The following is a 10,897-nucleotide window of genomic DNA, read 5'->3' as shown; positions in this document are numbered from 1 at the left end:
GAACATTACTGTATTTAAGTAAAAAAGTATTTTCTATATAACTTTAAAGGGTACATTGTTACATCCTTTGAATTTGGAAGAGAAGTTGAGTGACTAGCATATTAAAACTGATTTAACTCAAATGACCTATGATTTCAATTTTAGAGACACCACTTAGATACTGATACAATGGAAATAGCACTGGGAGTGAAGAAGTCAGGACATCTGTGTTCTGGCCTTGGCTCCGTCACTATGTTTGTGACTATAGACAGTGGCTCACAATCTTGAATATGTATCAGAATCCCCTGGAGGTCGTCCTGAAACAGATTGAACAGATTGCTGCCTGTCACCCCATTTCTGATTCAGGAAGAATGGGGTGGGGACTGAGAATTTTCATTTATACCAAGTTCCCAGGTGATGTTGCTGCTGCTGATTAGGGACCATATTTTGAGAACTACTGCCTTAGGTAAATAATTTAATCTCTTTATGTCCCAGTTTCCTTGTTTGTACAATATGATTGTGCTATAAAGTTTCTAGGTTCCCTTACAACTCCAACCTTCTATGATCTCGTATAATCTCAATTTTAAGTTTTTCCTATTCTGTGAGATACAACACAGACCTTTCAAAATGGTTTAATACATATCACTTTATGGAATTAATTTAGATGAGCAAAGATTATTCAAAGATCAGTACTACTTCTATTCCACGGCATCTCAGGGATTGATGACTAGATCATTAAAAGAGCAACCAATTTAGCAATATAATTCTATTAATACCATAATTAGTGATGGCTGAAATGCCTTTTGAACCCCACCCAACTAAATTCAAAGGCTGAGTTCTAATCCAGACTTTGTAACTAATTTTTCAATATAAAATCTAATTTTTATACTATTGCTTTATGCACAAGGTTATAGGAAAAAACAATAAAACAGAAATCGGGGGAGTCTTTTTTATTTTTGGAAGCCGTTAAACAATCCATATTTTATGGCTGTTTCCAGTGCCTCTTAGGTTTATGCTTTCTAATTAAAAACTCCTAATAACAGAGACTATAGGAAAATAATAAAGTGGTATTAATAAAAAAAAATCAGTCCTCACCATTTTCTATAAAGCACGGTAAATTGTGCAGCAGCATCAGGCGTCCATGCAAATGACTGGCATTCTCTTGAACAGGAAATTGGAGTGGCACCCTCAGTTCTAAACACTGACTTCCTACTTTGAATTTATACACAAATTCCCGCTCTCTGTGGCCGAATCTTTCTCTGTTTTTCTTCATACTCTTTGACAGGATTTCTACAAAACTAACAAAAAAAGCAACAGGTTATGAGTCCGTTAAAAAACAAGATGTTTTGTTATTGCTGTACCACTTCTAAGAAAATGTTCCACCACACAGAGATTTTATTTGTGTGACTCTGAGACAATTATTCTAGTTTTTTTCCAAGTGTTTATCCCTACACTTTCGTCTTCATGATGAAAAAAAGTTGCTTATTTTTTTTTAAATGAAAATACTATTTCTTTGAAACTTCATTTAAGAAAAAAAGTTATGCTCTTAAAGTACTTGTATTCCCTGGCAGGATTCTCAATAATACGACAGGAACACAGAAAAGACAGCAAAGAGGATTCTTAGGAAAAGAAGCATAGGTGGGCAGATGCAAAGCTTATGAAACAGTAAGTGAAAACAAAGTCAAAGAAACAGATCAGGAACAAAGCAGCGATCTTGGAGATCTTAGAGGTGTGATCATGAGATCTGTTTGGGGAGGGTGGTTACGAAAGTGGTACAAAGATTTCCATGGGGGAAGAAGATATACAGAAAATAAATAGTACAGAATGACCCACACAAGGCAAACTGGACACAATACAAAAAGAAGAAAATCTAGCTAAAGGGAATAAGAATCAACATAAATTAAAGATTTATTGATTCACCGGCCTCCTAACTGGACTACCTGTTGCTAGGCTTTCCCGCATCACATCAGTTCTCACATTATTCTCTCCACTGAAGTCACAGTAATCTTTCTCTAAAAAGCAATATGTTTATCTAATTATGTTGCTTATCTGCTTAAAACCTACGACATTCTATTGTTCTCAGTATAAAATGTAAACATCTTAAGCCAGTTGACAATGCCCCTGCTTGTATCTCCAGACTCTTGTCTCAGAAACTGCACTCGTCCTTCCCAACACACCATTTTCCAGCCATACTAAACGGTCAGTACCAAACCTCTCTTCCCACTCCCAACCTTTTTGAACACCTTTTCCTTTGCCTAGAGCACTCTTACTGGTTTTAATTTCCTTGGATAACAACTACTCGTTCTTCAGGTCTCAGTTTAGATAGCCCCAGGGAAACTTTTTTAACTCCCTAAAACTGGATTGCGTCCCCGATACTGATCTGAATCATAGCACCTATTATACTCTATTTGTTACTCTCTTTAGAAAAACAGTCTACTTGAAGTGGGAGGAAATCTGTCTTGTTGTATTCCATGTGCCAGGCAGGGAACATAAGGGCAACAGCTAATTAATACCTGTTGAATTGTATGGTGTTTTTATTTCATGGTGCTCACTGGAAAAAAAGGGAAGAGAACAAGCAATTACTCATATGGTTCTTTAAAAAGAGGTCACCTAAAATATAGAAATAACTCAGACAACGAAATTTTTGAGGGACGGGAAAGGCTGATAAGTTGAATTATCCAGATTATATTTTCAAATTTGCATGTAGGCTTTACACAAAAATTTTAGTCTATTTATTACACCATAATGCAAAGAGATAGGGTACTTATATTTTACTCACGGAATTAACTGAATAACACTTATTAAATGTAAAGCAACGGAAATTTGTACAACTCTAGAAAACCACCAATTCCATGTGGGAAAGGTCTAGTCTATGGTGCATAAATTCCGCTCCTAAGTATATATTCAAACACACACACACACATGCATACACATATGCGTATGTTTACTAAAATACACATAGAAGGATGGTCATAGAAGGCAGACACAACAGCTCTGGTTTCTAATATTTGGCTCAACATTTAGACTTGTGTTTCGACAAATTAATATTTTTGTTCCTTCTCCCCCTACTCGATTTTTTTTGTTTTCCTTTCTGGTTTTTTTGCTGATGATCTATTCGGAAGACTTGCCTCAGATTCGGCAACCGTGAAATCAAAGAAGGTTTCCGGTACAAAAAATGGGATGAGAGGAGGGCTGGAACGAACACACACAGCCCGCAGAGCGGAGGCTGAGGCTCACGTTAGGAAAAGGGAAGGCAGCCTCCCGGGCTGAGAAGCTCCAGCTGAGGGAGGGGACGAGCCCCTCCATTAGGGGTTTCAGTCTGAAGGGGCTTCCTCACTCTTGGTTCTGGGCTCATCTCACCTAGTTCCGGAGTCCTGAGCTGTCCGCACACTCGGAACTGTCAGCGAGTTGGCCACAGAGAACATCCGCTGACGGGCCGACTTGTTTTACAGCCAGCAGATTCGCCATTGCAGATTCGTCCACACGTTTTTCTGTTTTCTGGCACCCTGCAGAAAACTCCTCGGTCCTAGTGCCCCCTTTTTCCAGCCTGCTTCAGTTTAATCATTTGAACAGTGCAAGAAAGTGTATTTCTACTGTTCTTGAGTATTTATAGGAAAAAACAATAAAACAGAAATCGGGGGAGTCTTTTTTATTTTTGGAAGCCGTTAAACAATCCATATTTTATGGCTGTTTCCAGTGCCTCTTAGGTTTATGCTTTCTAATTAAAAACTCCTAATAACAGAGACTATAGGAAAATAATAAAGTGGTATTAATAAAAAAAATCAGTCCTCACCATTTTCTATAAAGCACGGTAAATTGTGCAGCAGCATCAGGCGTCCATGCAAATGACTGGCATTCTCTTGAACAGGAAATTGGAGTGGCACCCTCAGTTCTAAACACTGACTTCCTACTTTGAATTTATACACAAATTCCCGCTCTCTGTTGCCGAATCTTTCTCTGTTTTTCTTCATACTCTTTGACAGGATTTCTACAAAACTAACAAAAAAAGCAACAGGTTATGAGTCCGTTAAAAAACAAGATGTTTTGTTATTGCTGTACCACTTCTAAGAAAATGTTCCACCACACAGAGATTTTATTTGTGTGACTCTGAGACAATTATTCTAGTTTTTTTCCAAGTGTTTATCCCTACACTTTCGTCTTCATGATGAAAAAAAGTTGCTTATTTTTTTTTAAATGAAAATACTATTTCTTTGAAACTTCATTTAAGAAAAAAAGTTATGCTCTTAAAGTACTTGTATTCCCTGGCAGGATTCTCAATAATACGACAGGAACACAGAAAAGACAGCAAAGAGGATTCTTAGGAAAAGAAGCATAGGTGGGCAGATGCAAAGCTTATGAAACAGTAAGTGAAAACAAAGTCAAAGAAACAGATCAGGAACAAAGCAGCGATCTTGGAGATCTTAGAGGTGTGATCATGAGATCTGTTTGGGGAGGGTGGTTACGAAAGTGGTACAAAGATTTCCATGGGGGAAGAAGATATACAGAAAATAAATAGTACAGAATGACCCACACAAGGCAAACTGGACACAATACAAAAAGAAGAAAATCTAGCTAAAGGGAATAAGAATCAACATAAATTAAAGATTTATTGATTCACCGGCCTCCTAACTGGACTACCTGTTGCTAGGCTTTCCCGCATCACATCAGTTCTCACATTATTCTCTCCACTGAAGTCACAGTAATCTTTCTCTAAAAAGCAATATGTTTATCTAATTATGTTGCTTATCTGCTTAAAACCTACGACATTCTATTGTTCTCAGTATAAAATGTAAACATCTTAAGCCAGTTGACAATGCCCCTGCTTGTATCTCCAGACTCTTGTCTCAGAAACTGCACTCGTCCTTCCCAACACACCATTTTCCAGCCATACTAAACGGTCAGTACCAAACCTCTCTTCCCACTCCCAACCTTTTTGAACACCTTTTCCTTTGCCTAGAGCACTCTTACTGGTTTTAATTTCCTTGGATAACAACTACTCGTTCTTCAGGTCTCAGTTTAGATAGCCCCAGGGAAACTTTTTTAACTCCCTAAAACTGGATTGCGTCCCCGATACTGATCTGAATCATAGCACCTATTATACTCTATTTGTTACTCTCTTTAGAAAAACAGTCTACTTGAAGTGGGAGGAAATCTGTCTTGTTGTATTCCATGTGCCAGGCAGGGAACATAAGGGCAACAGCTAATTAATACCTGTTGAATTGTATGGTGTTTTTATTTCATGGTGCTCACTGGAAAAAAAGGGAAGAGAACAAGCAATTACTCATATGGTTCTTTAAAAAGAGGTCACCTAAAATATAGAAATAACTCAGACAACGAAATTTTTGAGGGACGGGAAAGGCTGATAAGTTGAATTATCCAGATTATATTTTCAAATTTGCATGTAGGCTTTACACAAAAATTTTAGTCTATTTATTACACCATAATGCAAAGAGATAGGGTACTTATATTTTACTCGCGGAATTAACTGAATAACACTTATTAAATGTAAAGCAACGGAAATTTGTACAACTCTAGAAAACCACCAATTCCATGTGGGAAAGGTCTAGTCTATGGTGCATAAATTCCGCTCCTAAGTATATATTCAAACACACACACACACATGCATACACATATGCGTATGTTTACTAAAATACACATAGAAGGATGGTCATAGAAGGCAGACACAACAGCTCTGGTTTCTAATATTTGGCTCAACATTTAGACTTGTGTTTCGACAAATTAATATTTTTGTTCCTTCTCCCCCTACTCGATTTTTTTTGTTTTCCTTTCTGGTTTTTTTGCTGATGATCTATTCGGAAGACTTGCCTCAGATTCGGCAACCGTGAAATCAAAGAAGGTTTCCGGTACAAAAAATGGGATGAGAGGAGGGCTGGAACGAACACACACAGCCCGCAGAGCGGAGGCTGAGGCTCACGTTAGGAAAAGGGAAGGCAGCCTCCCGGGCTGAGAAGCTCCAGCTGAGGGAGGGGACGAGCCCCTCCATTAGGGGTTTCAGTCTGAAGGGGCTTCCTCACTCTTGGTTCTGGGCTCATCTCACCTAGTTCCGGAGTCCTGAGCTGTCCGCACACTCGGAACTGTCAGCGAGTTGGCCACAGAGAACATCCGCTGACGGGCCGACTTGTTTTACAGCCAGCAGATTCGCCATTGCAGATTCGTCCACACGTTTTTCTGTTTTCTGGCACCCTGCAGAAAACTCCTCGGTCCTAGTGCCCCCTTTTTCCAGCCTGCTTCAGTTTAATCATTTGAACAGTGCAAGAAAGTGTATTTCTACTGTTCTTGAGTATTTCGGAGACAGCGCGAAAGCCGGTGCTGTGACGAAAGCGCAGCAGCAAGCACAAACTCGGCTCCGGCGGACCGGATGAAGAAGAGCGAGGACTCGGGCAGGGCGCACGCGCCGCCGCAGGGATGGCTGGTACTGATTGGAAGCCTGGCGGCGGAGGGCGGGGAGCGCCGGGGTCTGGTTTTGGGCGGGAATTGAAACTGCCACTGCTGCCTACGAGAGCTTGAGAGCTGCAAATTTTCAGCCTTGAAAGGGGACCATGGTGCGGCCTGTGAGGTGGGTAGTTCATGACGCCCAGCAGGGGCGGGAAGAAAAGCACATGAAGATACTGTGGGCAACGTCTACACAGGATCAAGGAGACGGGGCCGAGTAAGACAGGAGGGCAGCGATGCGGAGCGAAGGATGGTTGGTTATCGGGAAACTCTCCGGTCTCCAGTGAGGGCCTCCCATTGCTCAGAAGTATCCTAGCATCCTAGCCTTTTCCTTCTCTTTGCCTCCTTTGCAGCTATTGCCTTTTCTTTTACCCATCCTGTCAAATAAGACCTTGTTACGTTAGCGTTTGAACAGCGCTTTACATTTCACCAAGCGCCTACTTATTGTTCATCACTGTAGTTCTTTGACATAGAAAGAGCAGTTATAACTGTTTAATCGATTTAAAACTCCTTGGCTTAAAGGCCAAGGTACTTGAGTTGCACAGCTAGTCTACTCAAACCCAAATCATCTGACTCCAGATCCTCCATTATACTATTTGAAACTATTCTTTTACATTATCACAATTGAATGCCGTGGAAGCCTAGGGTCAGCCATTCATTTAGTGAAGTTACTGAATATATTTACTTCTATACTGTACTAGGTACTGGAGGTTACATTCCAGTGGGAGGTGAGGTTAGGGGGCCAAAAAATATTCAAATGTGGTAGAGTGGGAAGGAGAAAAACCCTATTTTAAATAGGGTAGTTAGAATGTGCCTCTCAGAGGAGGTAATATGTACAGTGACATATGAATGACAAGAAGGAGCTAGCTAGACAAAAATGTGGGGAAATCCAGTAGAAGGAATGAGTACCAAGGCCCTACACTTGACCATGTTTGAGGGACGGACTAATGCTGTAGCAAGCAGTGTAGAATGGAGTTTGGATTTTATTCTAAGAGCAATGGAAAGTCAGTGGAGGGTTTTAAGTAGAGCAGAAAAATCTAATTTTGCTTTTATAAAGGTCACTGGCTGCTGTTGGAGAATCAGTGGGGGATGGGGTGATCAGTTTAGGAGCAGAGAAATGAGTTTGGAGGCTATTATACCATTCGATAGTGGTTTGGAGTAAGGGGTTATCAGTGGACATGGGCTGGGACAGATGAATTTGGCATATATTTTAGAGGTACTGCTGACAGAACTTGCTGATGAAGTGGTTGTAGAGGTAAGAGGGAAAAATCAAGGATGATTCCATAATATTTTTGTTCTGAACTACTGAATGGATAATTTGTGTATTAACTGAGATGGAGACAGCTAGGAAAAGGAACAGGTTCAGGAGGTGTGGGGGATCAAGATCTGTTTCAAACATGTTAAATTTGAAATGGATTTGAAACATCCAAATAGCGAAGTCATAATCCCTTTGTCTTGAACTGCAGTATTGTTAAAGTATGGTCTCCAGACCTCTGGGGGTCTCCGAAGGCTTCTCGGGAAGTCTGTGAGGTCACAACTCTTTTCATAATAATACTAAGACATGATTTGCTTTTTTTGTTTTTAAATTTTTTGGAGAGATGAGGTCTCACTATGTTGCCCAGGCTGGTCTTGAAATGCTGGGCTCAAGCGATCCTTCTGCCTTAGCCTCCCAAAGTGCTGGGTTTATATACACGTGAGCCACTTCACCCAGCCTGAGACATGATTTGCTTTTTTCACTACTCTGTCAATTGCACTGCAATACTGATAAAACTGCTGGCACCTCAGCACAAATGAAGGCATTGGCACCAAACTGTACTAGTAGTCATTACATTCTTTACTACTACACTCTGAGAGAAAAAAAGAAAATCCCAGGTTCACTTAAGAATATGCTTGATAAAGCAGTAGGAATTATTACATCCATTATGGCTCAATGCTTGAATGTATTTCTTTCCTTTTTAGTAGGCTTTTGATTTTAAAGGAGTATCCATATTTAATTCAGCTCTCAAATTCTTTAACTCTGAAGAATGGAAGAGTAACATGAGTACGTTTCTTTTTAACATTCTATGTGAGGAAATGGGAAGTACACATAAAGCACTTCTACATACTGAAGTATGATGGTTATCTCAAGGAAAAGCACTTGTGAGATTGAGTTGTGAGCTGAACTAACCTCTTTTTCACAGAACACCATTTTTATTTAAAAGAACAACTGACTGAGAAACTAGGTTATTCACACTTGAGCATTTGGCAGAAGATAGAAACGAAAACTAGAAGACCATTTTATTTAGTATCTAGAAAAGGGAGGAAGAAAATAACTATTTTTTTTTCACTGTGAAAAACTAGTACAGATTGAACATTGCAAATTTGAAAATCCGAAATCTGAAATGCTCCAAAATCTGAAACTTTTTGAGTGCTGACATGATGCACAAAGGAAATGCTTATTGGGTCATTTCAGATTTTTAGATTTGGGATACTCGATTGGTAAATATATATGCGAATATTCTAAAATCTGAACAATTCCAAAATTCAAAATACTTCTGGTCCCAAACATTTCAGATAAGAGATATTCAACCTGTATAAAGCTCTGTTTCCAATGGCAGGAACAAAGTCAATCACCATTTGTAAGTGTCCATTTCATAAAAACATTATTTGGCATTGTGGAGAGAGAAAAAAAAAGAAAATGGCTTTTTGTGTCAAGAAGTTTATGACCTAATAAGGCAAATAGAATGCACGTATAAAACAAAAGAATACAAACAACAGAAACTTATAAATGCCCAGTAGCAATGAACAGTATATAAATTATAAGTTAATTAAATGGATTATTTTTACTTTGTGAATTATTTGAATTCATTTTTTTCCATATCAGGTCTATCAGATATAGTTATAACTATTTCAGCTAATGCTAAATCCTTGCTGTAAAATGCAAATCATGTTTTAGATTTCACTGTTTTTGAGAGAATTCAAACACATTTTCATTTTTTCAAGACTATGAATACCCTTAAGGAATGGAGGTGAGAAATTGACATTTGTGTTAATGAAAAATTTCTGTCTTGGTAATAGACAAAAGAAACCAGTCAATTACTCACAGTTTGAAGACTCTGACAGCGATGGTAAGTAGAGCTTTTTATTTTTGCTTTAAAGATTTGGAGATTTATTTCCTCAGAATTTATACAACATATATAACTCAGATATTGAACATATTCCCCAAGTGTATATGAGATAGGTCTAGAAAAGTAATTTTCTAAGTATTGGGGATAATTACGCTAATTACACTGACAAGATTATGTTGGTAAGTGACAAATGAACTAGGCCAGGAGAAAATGGCTCTGTGGGTCTTCAGGTCTTTTTGTCAAATCAGTATCTGAATCCTTTCCCTTCCCTGAAGAAGGAACACATTGTCTTTTTGAGATACAAATGTATTACAGAATATTATGTAAAATCCCCCATTAATTATAATATGAAACAAGACCTTGAAGAAAGGTTAAGCTTAAGCTATGCCATATCAGTTATATATTTACTCGTCTCTGCTCTTAACAGAACTGTGATTGAAAAGTTTGAGAAACATTGCATAGATTACATTATACTGTGAAGTGGGTTTTATACTTCTTTGTCAGACCACTAGAGTTTTCTGTAGTCAAATATTTAGTAATGCCTAGGTTTGAATGAGTCTGTTTTTGGCTTGGCCACAGCCTTAAGTATATCTACAGCTTGGGAGAAAATAGTATGGAATATAACTTCTGGCTTTTTATTGCTGTCATTGGTCTGTCATCAGATATTTACAAATTGCCAGTTGTGTTCTGAACTGTGGGCAGCGAGGGCATTGCAGAAAGTCATGTTATCATATTCCTACATGGGGAAGCATAAGAGACAGTATGTGTTGATAAATGCTAAAGCATGTGATTAAGACTACATGGACCTTGAAGGTATGTATATATGTGTCACTTTATGTTTTGAAAGTCATAGCAACAGTTTTATGTCGAGTGTCAAGAAAAGAACTACAACAGTTCTGAGAAGTGGTAGCACAGAAAAACCTATGAGAAACAGTAATGGTCTGGAAAAGAACAGCCCTTTGCCAGAAATTTAAGAAGTTACTTTGGTAGGATCATAGGAAGGTCTTTATGGTAATGGATTTTTCTAATGGTTTTATAAGTTTTTAATTAATCATTTTTCTTTGACATTTATATACTATCTTCACTGCCTGTGTAACAAAGTTTTCTAGTGAATTGGTTTTTGATAGATTGATATTTTTAAAAATAAAGGCCACCAAAACAAAGAGGAGTTAAAGTAGATGAGCGAGAATAAAGACAAAATACCAATAACGATTTTTAAGTTATGGAAATTAAACAATTTGCTTAACCTATAAAATTCAAACACACACTAATGAATTTCAAGAAATGAATATAATGAATACTGAGAAAATTTTTTTCTTTTATTTTTAATTCATACATGAATAGATGATTTTGTTTCT

At 38.2% G+C, this 10,897-nt stretch overlaps 2 protein-coding genes and 1 long non-coding RNA gene across 3 annotated transcripts in view; 1 reads left to right on the top strand and 2 right to left on the bottom strand.

The window, feature by feature from the left end:
- LOC105805029 (chromosome unknown open reading frame, human C12orf4) overlaps positions 1–6,090 on the bottom strand; it is a 50,053-nt gene extending 43,963 nt beyond the window's left edge. The window contains exons 1-3 of the mRNA XM_012637810.1: positions 6,038–6,090; positions 5,191–5,228; positions 3,773–3,975 (exon numbers count right to left, since the gene is read on the bottom strand). Of these exons, the coding sequence (XP_012493264.1) occupies positions 3,773–3,950 (178 nt within the window). The 5' untranslated portion in view covers positions 3,951–3,975; positions 5,191–5,228; positions 6,038–6,090. The remainder of the gene's footprint in view (positions 1–3,772; positions 3,976–5,190; positions 5,229–6,037) is intronic.
- On the bottom strand, positions 1,081–3,392 carry LOC105805059. Its single transcript, XR_001137188.1, has 3 exons — positions 3,340–3,392; positions 2,493–2,530; positions 1,081–1,277 (listed from the first exon to the last, which is right to left on the bottom strand). It is a non-coding gene; the product is annotated as an uncharacterized LOC105805059 (long non-coding RNA).
- A 449-nt stretch (positions 6,091–6,539) lies between the features above and the next one.
- RAD51AP1 (RAD51 associated protein 1) overlaps positions 6,540–10,897 on the top strand; it is a 23,967-nt gene continuing 19,609 nt past the window's right edge. The window contains exons 1-3 of the mRNA XM_012637809.1: positions 6,540–6,556; positions 9,490–9,539; positions 10,119–10,150. Coding sequence (XP_012493263.1) covers positions 6,540–6,556; positions 9,490–9,539; positions 10,119–10,150 — 99 coding nt within the window. The remainder of the gene's footprint in view (positions 6,557–9,489; positions 9,540–10,118; positions 10,151–10,897) is intronic.

The sequence above is a fragment of the Propithecus coquereli genome, unplaced genomic scaffold (assembly GCF_000956105.1).
Source record: "Propithecus coquereli isolate 6110/MARCELLA unplaced genomic scaffold, Pcoq_1.0 Scaffold124, whole genome shotgun sequence".
Classification (NCBI taxonomy): domain Eukaryota; kingdom Metazoa; phylum Chordata; class Mammalia; order Primates; family Indriidae; genus Propithecus; species Propithecus coquereli.
Note: the sequence above shows the minus strand (reverse complement) of the source record. Positions and strands in the feature narration are given on the sequence as shown.